This window comes from Mustela nivalis, assembly GCF_964662115.1.
Source record: "Mustela nivalis genome assembly, chromosome: 9".
Lineage (NCBI taxonomy): Eukaryota > Metazoa > Chordata > Mammalia > Carnivora > Mustelidae > Mustela > Mustela nivalis.
This window is the reverse complement of record NC_139028.1, coordinates 77,702,508-77,716,417: the sequence shown is the minus strand read 5'-3', so window position 1 is coordinate 77,716,417 and position 13,910 is coordinate 77,702,508. Positions and strand designations below refer to the sequence as shown.

Genomic DNA, 13,910 nt, shown 5'->3' with positions numbered 1-13,910 from the left:
TAGGACACTGACAATAGTGCTATTGAATGGACAGACCAATTAATAATCTAGACAGGGATTGTGAAGGTGAAAATAGATTGACAATGACCTAATTTGAACATATATAAAGAACAGAACTGTCATGGTCAGAGGTAATTTCTAAATTAGCAATTTCAGAGGTAAAGTTGTTTTTGGATATTGGAAGTATCCAAGATATGGCTGTTGTTGGAGACAAAGTAATGGAACCAAAGCCCGGTAAGAAGTGGTCACTGAAGTCAAACAGGTATTTGAAAATTTTTCCTCAAAATTTACTCAAAGAATGTGACCTGTCTTTCTGATCTCAAACTGCTGTTTAATCAGAAAAACAGTAACTTCAAACTTTCTTCTGTAACTTCATTTCTCCCAGGTTTAAAAAATTATAGATTTGAGGACTTTTACCGATTACACAGAAAATTGGAAATTGTGTTCCTAAAAAGCTTTCCAGTAAAGACTGTTATATCATTGGCATAGATAAACAGGTGGGAGAAGCGCATTTCAGTTAAGAAATTATCAGTGATAGAAATTTGCCATTAAACTTTTGACTGAATTAGTCTTTCACTGTACCAAAATAATTTGTATTTTCCAACCTGATTCTTTAATAGGGATATCAAGATGGCAAAGCATCTGTCTCCGTTTTTTCCCCTAAAATTGATAATGAAAAAAAAACCACAACCCTGATATTCATGCTTAAAAGATAGCCATGATGTTTAATGTGGTGCTGGGACACTAGGTTACATGGACCAATAGACTTAAATTTATTCCAACTCTGAATTATATAAATGGTCCAATAATATATGAATTAGCTGGAATAAGAACTTCTCCATTTGGTCATGAAGAAAAGGTCTTTCAGTGAAGTTATTTTAGAAGAAGGCTCTTCTATTTACATATTAAGAACCAAGACTTATAAATAACCCAGCATGTTTCAATAATAAATGGAAAATACTTTTTAAAACGTAATACTGATCTCTCCCACTTCCATTCTTAAACATAAATCAGCCTTCATTTACTACTTCATTTAGTTGTAATAAGGAACCCTAGAAACTAGATATTTAAAAATCTGTGGCCAACTGAAATTTGAATAAAGCCAAACCTATTCAAACCAAGTATCTATTAAAGGTCATATATCCTGTCTACTACCCCCTGACTTGATATATTTTACTATGTGGGGTAGCAACTACTATAAAACAATGTAAGAAATAAGAAAAATCAAAAGCCAAATGTTGGAGGGCTCTAATCTATGAATGGATTGCATGAACCGGATTATCACCTGTTCAAGTTGCTAATACTCCTAAATTTTAAATTTCAAAGTGACATAGGAATTTGTTTTTTAAGTCCAACACATCGAACACGTAAGTAGCTAAATATATAAAAATTCAGCAAACAAACAGGTTTGACTCATGCCTCTGAACATGTTACTTAGAAATATTTTGGACCCAAATACTCAAAGATCATGGACTAGCCCATAATGCAGCCTGTTAATCTGCTGTACACATCAACCATTTAACACCAGGCAGAGAATTCTAATCTCACTCCCAAAGCAGCAGCATCAAAATCAGAAAGCAGTACTACTTTCCAGTAATTCAATAACCAAGGTAACAACATTGGGATACAATGAAGAAAATTTGTTTCAGCTTCTTCTTAAATAAGGCTATTCCTCATTTTAGATAATGAGGATAAAGGTATCACAAACCAAATATGGGAAACTGCTTTTTCTTTATTTAGGCCTTAGGAAGAAAATTAACTTTGGTCACATATTACCTTAAAAAAAATTCCAGTTTTACATATTCCTAGATAGGACCAAATGATCAGAGAAATAATTTCTTCTGTAAAAACTGGCCAAATTTTATCAAAAATCTAACATACAATGTAATTCAAATTATATAAAGACTGCTTGGGATCATAACATGCCAAATGTATGACAGTTGCAACTCCATCCTAACAGGTGTGAAAGTATTTGCTCTCATGTTGCTTTGGTCCAAAAGAGTAGAGCTGAATCAGTAAGAGTAAACTAAGTACCTAATCTTTGCAAACAATTTAGATAGTTACTGGCAGCAGAAATACCCATGATGAATACTTCTACTGTAGCCAAGTATAATAACTGAGTAGTTTTCATGAACATATCACAGTATCAGATTAAACTTCTTATAAGAGAAAAATATGAAGGAACAAAAAAGATGAAACAGCTACCACAAAAAAGTGTTTCCTCCATAACTATCTGAAGGGGTAAAAAGGTGAGATTAGAGTTTGATGATGCTAATATGAAATGAAATTGAGTACTGTATTTATTTCTTATTTTATACAACTCTTACTCTTTACAAAAATGGTTATAGTCATGCCCATAAAAGTGTAATCCATGGCATCTGAAAGCAAACACTCTTTGTAATTATTTAAAAGGGCCTTTTTAAAAATTATAATACAAAGGTCTGTGCTCTATAAGCAGTCCTCCACTGTGCATTATAACAATAAGGCTTACTTTTAATACAAAGACTAAGTGTTTGGGAGTTATGAACCACTGGATTTAACAAACATCATTTTATAGTTGCTTTTTGCATCTTTTTTGTTTTTGGGATCCTCTACTTCATCAGGGTGCTCAGTAGCTTGGAGTTCTTCAGCAGACTCTTCTTTCTCTGACTCTGAATCACTTTCAGAGTCATCTGGACTTTCAGGATCAGGTGAATCATCATCATCATCATCATCTCCAGCCACATCACCTTCTCCATCATGATCTTCTACCTATGAACATCAACCAACAGGTTCTTCTTAAATACTACAATTACCCAGCACAAAAACTGGGAAAGACACTAATTTTTGTCACAGTCTCAGAACACCTACTCCCTAGCCATTAGCATCAAGTTTTATGATCGACTCAGGCATCCCAGTGTTTTACCCATTAGACTTAAATTAGGATTTTGTTTTAAGAAACAGCTCTGAAGACCACTCACTTGACTCCCCTCCCCCTGGTTTGAAAACTACCATATCTTCCTGAAATAAACAGTATTTTTTTAAAAAGTAAGACAAATTAACCACTGACCCATGGAAATGAGGAAAAGTGATCAATGTTTTACATATTGTATTACTTTGGTGTACTTAACCAGCACTTATAATATGAAAAGAGATCACAGAGAAAACTGAGAAAGATCCTAAACTAGTATTTACATGAAATAATTTCTCTAGCTTGTATGTTGTTCATGCTTATTAAAGATGTGCCATAATGATTATCTAAGTTGAATTTACATTAAGCTTCTATCAGAAAACGTTTGTAAAACTCAAAAATACCTTTTCTCATTATCTACAAAGACCTATTTGGGCATATGGAAAATTAAGTGACTGTAAAAAGAAAGCCTTCTACATAGGATTCTTGACTGCTGGAGTAATCTAACAGAAATTAAGGTATCAATTTAGAAATTATCTTCCCATTTAATGAAAATGTTAATTACTACCTCACTGAAGCCAAGTCCACAATGTCGTCGATATCTTCCTGATAATTTACTGTCCATACTTTGCTGATATTGAGACTCCAGTTCTTCATTAATTTTCTTGTCTTCTTCCCCTGCATGTCCAGTGTACTTTGGTTATGTTTTAGTCAAATTAATAAAAACATTTGATTACACAGAAAAAACCCATATTACAAATGCTAATATATTCAGGGCTGATTTCTCTGTGACTAATTTTAAAACGCATTTTGTGGATGGGTTTCCGCTATACAGTAGATATAATACGAATACCTAACCGCTATTAAAAAACCGAAGGATGTATTTATGATTACTTCTCTAGTAACCTACCCTCTGAACTACAAAAGTGTTGATAAAAGATGAAGAACTTATATTTTTCTGTGTGGTAAGTTAAAACTACACAAGTCTCAGAACTGCCTGAAGTTTAGGTATTATAAATACTAATTACCAAGAACTCTGGGCCTTAAAAATTTTAGCTTAATTATAGTCTAATAAATAATTGTTCCCAGAAAGTGAGTTTTCTCTCACATTTAAAGCACCAAGCAACAAACAAAAAAGTTTGTCTTTTAACAGATATACAATGAAAAGGCAGGCAATTCTGTTCAGAGAATGGCTAAATAAATAATGGCTCTAATTCACGCTTTTCTTACATACCAGTTTACTGAAACAACACAAACTTAATTACAACTAGAACATTACTAATACCATCAAAGCTTTCTGAGGGGTTGCCTGGTTGGCTCAGTCACGTAAGCATCCAACTCTTGATTTTAGCTCAGGTCATGATCTCAGGGTCCCAAGATCACGCCCTAAATTGGGCTCCCCACTCCACAGGACGTCTGTTTGAGATTCTCTCTCTTTCTTTCCCTCTTGCCCTCCCCCTGCTTGCAAGTGCTCCCATACTCTCTAAAATACATACATAAATCTTAGGGTGGGGAGAAAAAAAGCTCGAGTATGCCATTTTAATTTGTAAATATAAGAGGAATTTCATTTTAAGTCACAAATGGTGGTGCCTGCACTATTTTTATTCATAAAGTCCACAGTTTTAAAAGAATAAATGTAGTAGTTAAGTATTTTTCCATTCTAGAAAGCTCAGGTATTCTTTTTGCCTCAGAAATTCTTTTTCTAAGAATGCAAATCAATTTGAAATAATTATTTGGAAAAATAAAAAACCTGTTAATTTCTGAAATGTGCTACATATTCTAGGTCAGTATAAAGTTAATTTAAATAATTTAACTAAAAAGTTCGTTAACTATGATCCAGGTCATTATGCCCTATTATTAATAATGTCCAAGATTAGTGTCAATTTTATATAGGAGAAAATTTCATTTTTTAGCAGCCTGAATTCAAATTCAAACTCATTTTTAGTTTTTATTTTAAAACTTTTTCCACTAAAATTAATTTCTTCAGGCTTTGCAACAAGTTTATATTCTTTATTAAGGATTTCAAAACAAAACTCAGTGAATAAATTCAAAGCCAGTTTAATATGCCAACAATACTGTATGTTAAATAATTTCTGTAAAAAATTCATATATTCATACTACATAACAGTTGGCAAGATAATGCATAAAACCTCACTATAATAAGAATGATCAATAAAAACGAAGATAGAAAAAGGTCAGTTTCTTGGTCAGAATATCATTGATATATACTCTCAAATCTTTAAAGTATATGATAATTGTTATATATACACATTTACATATACATTTCCAGATCTAATATTTTAATCATTAACACAATTATACAGAGAATATCCCGCAATACATACGAGTATTTCATGTTCCAAATGCAGCACTGCCTCTTAAATTATATTTTACTTTCTTACCTGTTCGGAAGTGAGATGTTGATTTGTGGTCTCCTATAACAAGACGACCGGTGTGTTCTTTCTATAAGAAAGTAGAAAATATATTAGAATTTGAGACCACAAACTTAAAATAATTATTGAGTGTCCTCAATGTGCCCAACATTATTCCAGGCTTCTGAGATAAAGTGAAGAAAAAGAATTAAATCGAGATCCTTGTCTTTATTATAGTCTAGCAAAGATAGAGATAAGGAAGGGAAATGAAATCAGTTAAGTAAATTATAGTACGGTAGAAAGCTGTAAGTGCCTTTAAAACACACAGAGCATAGAAGGGGAGTGGAGAGTATGAAGAGGTCAGGCTGGAATTTTAAATGGGACGGATAACTAAAAAATTGCAGCAATATAAATATTTTCTTTCCTAAAAGGCCAATTAAATGAGTTGCTTTAACTTTCCCATCTCCTCTTTCTGATACCTTTCTGATACCTATACTTTATAGAAAGAAAGCAAATGAAATTATTTAGCTAGATAAAAGTAAAGTAATAGACTCATAATGAAAAAAGTGATAGATCTTTAACAAATAGCCAGCTCATCATTATTTGACTACAATAAGTACCTAATCTTAAACTGTCAAGAACAGAATTTAAAGCAATCTATTCTACTCTAAAATATACAAATAAATCCTGATTCAATGTTACTAATTAGTTACCCCACATAATTACTCTCAATTATCAGTTCTAATCCACTCCTTATGGTTCATATTTAGTTTCATAAACAAAAGAAATTCTTCACTAAAACACAGTGAAGGGAAAATAAATGTGACTGCAAAGTAATCTTAAACAATCACCTGTGAAGATATAGTACATAACAAATCTTCCTATTGTGAAAGGATGACAGACACATTTTCCATACTCCAAGATATTACTGAAAGGCTTCAAGTATTAATACTTAACTGCTTTACAGGCCATTATCACAGAAGCAAATCAATGATTCAATATGCTGCTTTAGATTGCAAAAGACACTCCATTATCTAGATTTGAAAATGTGTAATACATTGTTATCTGAGAATGATGACAGTAGTGCACTAGTCTATTCACACTTTCTCCTAGCTGGTTCTCCCTGTGACCAGTAAAATACTCATGGTAGCTGGCTAGGGTTAGGAATATACTTCATTGCCACAGAACGGAGTAAAACTAAACAGCCTATATATAAGATCAAAGCTACAATCTTGGCCTTGCTAGGAAATAATTTAATGTATGCTAAATAGCTCATATACTGGTAGTTAATTTTTTAAATTGTTCAATCTGTTCTTTCTTCCCCACAGTTCTGAGATACATTTGACTATATAACTGGTATATAAAACTGGTAGCTAAATCTCATATACTTTATGTTAGGGTATTCTTCCTAAGTACTCAAGGAGTTTTCATTCTACTAGGTTGAGCACGTCCCCTAAATTATTACTTACTTCATATATTCTTAACAAATACTTAATTTGCATAAATCAAGACAAACTTCAGTTTACTTTCCATGATAAATCACAAAATTATTGGGAAATCTGGGTTAAAAAGATATTATAAAAATGCATCCTTGTACAGGTCTTACTGTGTTGCATGATCTCTCGCTACCCTGAACCCCACTATTCTAATCTGGCTAACTCCTCTTTGTTTCACCAATTCTATTTCTGGGATGCTTTCTTGTACCACTAAGGCAGACTTAGCCACCCTTGTCTGTTGACTCCACAGTTCTTTCATAGTACATGCAGAGTTCTTTCATAGCAATTATAATTCTAAATTATCTGGTTTCCTCTATTACATGATGGCTCCAAACATGCAATCTATGTAACCTCCAGGACCTAGCATGGTCCCTGGCATCTTGTAAACAGTCAATAATGGTTGGTAAAATGCATGAATGAGTCCCCATATGAATAACAAAAACAAAGGGCAGAATTTAATTTTGAGGCACTTAAAAAAAAAAGCAAAAAAAAAAAAAAAAAAGTTTTCTTATTTTATCCACATTTGGGGCAATGTTAGAAAAATAAATTGACTTGCTTACACAAAATAAATTATCTAGAAATAACTGTATTTGCATGTAAAAATTATTGCTAGGAACAAGACGGGTGTTTTTCCCCAAAAGGTGTTTTCCTGGCACCTATATTTTCTATTTTCTACCACGTTAATCAATTTGAAAGGGATTTCAAAATATATTGAACATTTTAAAGATTAAGTTTTTGATAAAGGCTTGACTAGTACTTCATGGGCTAGAGGGAGCTATAAAATATGAAAGGCCTACCAACTGGTCTGCCCAGAAAACTATTAAGTCATTAAGCTAACAGATAGCAAATTATAAACTTTCTTCCACAGGAGTCTCCTCAAACCAAGGTTTCTCTATATAGAGTCTCTAAACTTTACTGCTCAGTGGCACGGAGAATCCCAGAAGTGGTTCAGAAATAGTATAAATTTTAAGCGCTTGGTTAGGTCAGCTGTATTTCCTAAGCAGAACAGGAAAATGGGATCCAAGTATATTCAGTCTGGCTCACTCAACAAAGTAAGGACATTATTTATACAGAAAGACTAAAAAAACACAAACTGTTTGATGCTTACCTTTCCTGCACCCATAAGTCTCAAGAACTTTTGTTTTCTTTCTTCATTACCTAAGTCTGCTGCTTCCCAATTGCTAGATCCAAGCTACAAAAGAAATCAGCCATTAGTTCTTTAGCATACTAATAAATACTTAAAAATTTAAACTCTCCCCACAACTCCCAAGGTTTTAAAAAAAACCCTGTCATTTTTAAATATAAACAGGGCTCATTGATTTGGTTTAGGTACCTCAGCGTATATATCATACTCAATATATACTCCTTTTCTATTACCTCAAGGCAGTATCCTTTATTTCTTTTGCAGCCAGAGCTTTGATTCTGAAGATTGCACTTATCAGAATCACCTGGAGGGTGTGTTAAAACCCAAACTGCCAGACTACACCCCAAGAGTTTCAGATCCAGTAAGTCTGGGCTCAAGTAAGGTGGGCTCAAGGATTTCATTCCTAACAAATTCCTAAGTGACGATGCTGTTGATGCTCATGTGAGGACTACACCTTGAGACCTACTATCCTAGAGCTTTGCAAGGCCCTGGAGTACCTAGGATTTCGAACCCAGAGCCTGCCACGGTCATTACTTAAAAGTTAGTCTGGCTTTAGTGCTGTCTAAAGGACCACGGAACACAAAATGGACCCAATTTTAGGTTTTCAACTTCTTTTCTGTGCAGTTTGTTTGTAAGGATTGATATATTAAGACTTATATTCTTTTTTAAAGGTCTTCTGAAAGAGAAAACAGAAAACGGAAACAGAGAAAACTTACTTTAAAAAAAAGTAAAATGCATTCTACCTTGCAATTACCAAATGGTCAGTTGGGCCCTTTTACAATCTTAAGAAATATTATGGAGTCCTAGTGATCATATTTTTCCCTACATCTTGAAACAAATATAGGAAATATTATGATTCATTAGTTTTTTAGTTTTTTATACTAAAAATGACTATAATAAGGAAACAGAAAAAAACAGCTAAAGAGTTTTCTCATCCTATTGTCCAAGGTAGTGCATCATCTTTCAAGATGTCACTCCCAATTGTATACTTCTAGCTTTCATGGACACAGTTGAGTCCAGAATTTTCTTTTCTATCCATAATGGCAACTAGGTAAAAACCAGAAACTGACAAAAGCCATGTCACAATTATTATATGAATAAAGTGAATGCAAAATGATAGGTGGTATACCCTAAACAAATGATAATGGCAAAATTAATCATATATGCAAAAATCTTAAAGACTGAATTTTTGAATGCTGAAACACTACATGACTTCTCTCCAATCAAGGAATCAAGAGACAAAGAAAAAAAAAAGAAAAAATTCAGTACTCTCATCTAGAAAGTCATTCAATAGGGATTCTTCATCTTGAATACTGTGCAGTAAGAGCCTGGACCATCCTGTTTTTCTAAAAAAATGTGACTGCTTCAGCTTTTATATTTGTACACCAATATTTATTTACTTGACAGGATCTGAAACTGAACAAGTGCTAAAGGAAGATGTATATACAAAGGTGACTAGAAGGAATGTAGAAAGGAAACATTCATTGGCTTGATCATTCTAATTGAGTTTATAATCTAAATATGAAAATGTTTTGCAATTATGGAGCAAAGATGACAACCCCCCCTTTCAGCACAAAATTATGGGCACAAAGGTTTAAATTTTTCATATTATATTTTGATGATGAAAATGCTAGAACTACAAATAATGATAAAGCTAAAATCTATTAGAAATTATTTGAAATCTGAAACTATGTGTTCCAGATTTACACACAAAAATTGATAAGCAGTTAGCGGACTCAGAGGATGCTAACCATTTTAGGTATGTATGTCACAAAAATCAGAAAGCCATGTAATAGAAATTTGGGCTTGCTATGGTTACATTCATATTGAAATTTTCAATAAAACTGGTTTTCACTATTTTTGTTCTGGAAATTATTTGTAGAAGGTTTAGAAAATATAAAAAAAGAATGGTGGGCGCCTAAGTGGCTCAGCTGCTAAAGCGACTGCCTTTGGCTCAGGTCATGATCCTGAAGTCCCAGGATTGAGTCTGCATCCAGCTCCCTGTTTAGCAGGGAGTCTGCTTCTCCCTCTGACCCCTCCCCCTTCTCATGCTCTCTCTCTCTCATTCTCTCTAATTAAAACAAAACGAAACAAAAACCAAAACACCAGAAAAACAAAACAAACTCAATGGTGACCATTTCTCTAGGGATATGAGTGTTGAAGTATTTGTTCATGGAATATTAGCCATCAAAAAAGTGAAATCTTCCCACTGGCAATGACGTGGATGGAACTAGAGAGTATTTTGTAAAGTGAAGTAAGTCAATCAGAAAAAGACAATTATCATATTTCACTTATATGTGGAATTTAAGAAACAAAACAGAGGATTATAGGGAAGGGAGGAAAAAATAAAGATGAAATCAGAGAGGGAGACCAACCATAAGAGACTCTTAACTACAGGAAACAAACTTGAGAGTTGCGGGGGGGGGGGGGGGGGCGCTGGTGGGGAGGTGGGGTAACTGGGTGATGGGCATTAAGGAGGGCACTTAATGTAATGAGCACTGGGTGTTAATATACAACTGATGAATCACTGAACTCTACCTCTGAAACTAATAATACACTATATGTTAACCAATCGAATTTAAGTAAAAATAAATTTTAAAAAATTAAGTATTTGTACAACACTGGATAATCACTTGTGGTTCTTCCAAATTCCTTTTTTTGGGAAGCTTATATGCTTTCATGATTTTGGCTACTTAACTTCCAAATCTCCACTTCTTTCCATCTGACAACTCAGAATCTTTATATAAGACAGTTCCTAACTTTTTCTGGCTCAACACAGTTAAGCAATAAAAAAACCAAAGTACTAGCGAAAGTTAAGTTCTGATTCTCACTAAATCACTTGCTCTTGGAGTCTGGACCGCACATTTAACTTCCCAGTTTCCACTCTTAATCTACACAGAGTAGCTTCTTTAAAAGACTGTCTTAAGAACAACACCACCTAAGAACTGCAGTGTTTCACAACTTACAACATACTAATGACTGGCTCACTTATGTTCTCTCAAGAGTCCAGTTAATAAATAAGAACACTGAGGCAAAGTCACTTAAAAGTTTAAGTGACTGATCCTCTTGCCTTAAGTTCTATGCTCTTTCCACATCATGCTGTACATGATCAAATGAGATAGAATATGTGATAGTTTATGAACCAGTTATAATAGTTACAGAATCAAGTTAAAAACCAAACAACTTTCTGAAAGCCAAAACTTTTCTATTAAAAGAGCAAATATCTTCCGAAGTCTTTACAGAAATAATCCTACCATTAACAGTATTTAATCCTATTGTTTTTTTCCAATCGTCAAGTCCTTCTGGTTCTTCCTTTCAAAGACCTCAGCATACAACAGCAACTACCTTGCTCAAGTGCTTCATTTTCAAAAGCACATGGGTGCCTGATACATTCTTGGAGGGTCTCTGCCAGTTACTAAAATTAACTTCCCTTCACCTCCCATTCTCTTAAAAATAGTTTTCATTTCTCCACTCCAAATAAACCAATGAGACTATTTTTAAGTTATCCTTAATACCTTTCATTATAGAACTGAAGTCAATTTACTTCCGCCTGAATACATAATGTAGTAACTCTTAGAATTTATTTCTAACACTGTCAGCATTTTCTTAAAGCCGGATTCCATGCTTAATATCTATTTTGAACATCTTTCTTTCCTTTTAAAATATTTTATTTATTTGAGAGAGAGGCAATGCGCATGAGGTGGGGGGAAGAACAGAGTGAGAGGGTGAAGCCGACTCCCTACTGAGCAGGGAGCCTGACATGGATGGGGCACGATCCTAGGACCCTGGGATTATGACCAGAGCTGAAGGCAAATGCTTAACTGAGGTGTCTTCTACTTTTAACATCTTTCAAATGTTTTGTTATCTCCATTTAATATGTGAGGTGAGTAAGCAGAGAAACTGATTATCTTTCACATGCAGTGTAAGTTCATTAGAAATTGATGATCAATTACAACTTCAATTATAATTAACTGATTTTCTACAACTTAAATGTATATTTAAAAAATAATTTTTAATTTTGTATATAGTATTTAAAAATGTTTTTAAAACAAGTAAACTCCTAATTACCAGTAAAAGTAATAGTCACATGGAAGAAACTGACTTAAAAAAATCACTATCAAAAGACAATTACTCTACTGCACTTTAAATTAGCAACATAATCATTTTTAGATAATGTGTGAAAGTTGTAGGACCTAATCTTGAATTGCAACTACAACCATTCCCTCCAAAAGAATGCTTATAAGATTGGAAAAGGTTTTAAAGGTCATTTTACACTGATCCCAATAGAAGCTGTGGAGTTATCCCTTTAACGTTCAGTTAAATTACCTAACATCAAGAGTTTTCTGTCAAGCTAAAAGATATTTCTGAGTCTAGCAAAACAGGTGCCTGACATTCTAGGAATCAAGTCACAGTTATATGCCAGGAGGAAAACAATGTAATTGCTTTTAAAATGGCACCCAGGTTACTCAAATGCCTTAGATAAATGCCTAACAATTACTGGATTACCATATTAACAAGATCTAGGAGGCAGTAGAAGGGAAGAACAGAGGGCACCAAAAAAATCTCACTATATAATTCTTCATCCCCAAATCTTTCCTGATTACTAATCTTTCTGCAAAATTAAATTCAATTTAAGAACCTTGGTATTCCGGTCGTAATCCCACCTCCCATCCGAAGAGGGGTGGGTCTTATACAAATTACGCACTAGTAGTAGTCTTTAGTGAGCTTTTAACGGTTCACAAAGGTATTATGAAAGTGCACCGAACTGCACTATAAAGAATTCTACATATTCAGAAATAGTACTTTAAACAATAACGTAAAGAAAATTAGATTTAGTTCTTTTTTCATCCTTAAAGATGACCTCTCCACGCCCCCACCGACCCGTCCCTAAAATTTCTTAGTCAACGTTTCCAAGGCGTTTATCCATTGTATGAAGGACCTAGTTTTCCGTTTACTGCAGTCTCCATGACACTGCGCTAAGAGCTAGGACAAATACACAGAAAGACCTAGGATAAGCACCGTACTCATTCGTCTTTGAATTCCCAACACCTGGCATAGCAGTAAATATTTAATGGATTACTTTAAGGAATGAATGGTTTGCTATTTAAGCTGACAAGCTTGGGTGGGGGGAAAAAGGAGAAGGTAGCTGAAATCAAAATGGGTTTCTAGGTCCCAACATTTTAGACCTCATCACCATGCGTCAGTACGAAATGCCCCTCCCGGTACAATTTTCGGTTCAATACTGTTTTCGGTTTATTCCCAATAGTACACTGGGCGAAAATAATTCCGGTCGGAAAAATCTGTCCAAATGTGCACCAACATCTTGACATTGTCACAGGAGCATTTTAAATCTCAAACAGGAGGGAATCTTGCCATCCCTATCCCAAGTAGAAACGCCCGACAAAGAAGCTTCATCAGCCCCGAGATACGCTTCCCGACCCTCTCAGGACCTCCTTCCTCGATTCCCCCTTCCTACGCAGGTCTCTGGCTCTTAAGATGTAGACCTCTACAAACCTTCCGACCCTAAGTTAGGAAAGGAAACATTTCCTATTCTTCTGGTTCCTCCCTCTCGACCCTCCCCCTTCGGGCCACCTCGAACCCTTCCTCCTTCTTAAACCACCCTTCCCGGCCTACCCCAGCCTTTAGTAGGCCTCAACCCTCACCCACTCCGCCATTGTTATTTACATCGTCGTCTGGGGAGGCTGAACGCTTCACCCCGTGCGGATGGGACTCCCTGGCAGCACTCATCGTTGCTGGGACCCCGACGGGAAACGCCGAACCCACTCGCCGTTCTCTTCAGCAGCGGCGCCAGCAGTCTGCAACCTGCCACCGGCCCAAGCAGCGCCACTCCAGAACGCCGAGCCCCTCCAGGCCTTCTCCGCCGCAGTCGTCACCGCCGCGGCTACTCGCCGCTACGGAGCACTCTGGTAGTTGTAGTTTTCGGGCTCACTCCATACCGATCTGAACAAAACGCATAGATAAGAAAACTAAAACTACAATTCCCAGGA

The 13,910-nt window shown here is 35.1% G+C and overlaps 1 protein-coding gene and 1 long non-coding RNA gene across 2 annotated transcripts in view; both read right to left on the bottom strand.

Annotated features, from left to right (window-relative positions):
• The window catches only part of LOC309872724, a 639,146-nt gene that overhangs the window by 500,171 nt on the left and 125,065 nt on the right, over positions 1-13,910 (bottom strand). The window lies entirely within an intron of this gene.
• Positions 1,713-13,828, bottom strand: LOC309872711 (small acidic protein). Its single transcript, XM_082747334.1, has 5 exons — positions 13,588-13,828; positions 7,867-7,950; positions 5,293-5,353; positions 3,459-3,568; positions 1,713-2,751 (listed from the first exon to the last, which is right to left on the bottom strand). Exons 1-5 carry the CDS (start codon positions 13,648-13,650, stop codon positions 2,521-2,523), a joined length of 549 nt encoding a protein of 182 aa, XP_082603460.1. The 5' UTR covers positions 13,651-13,828; the 3' UTR covers positions 1,713-2,520.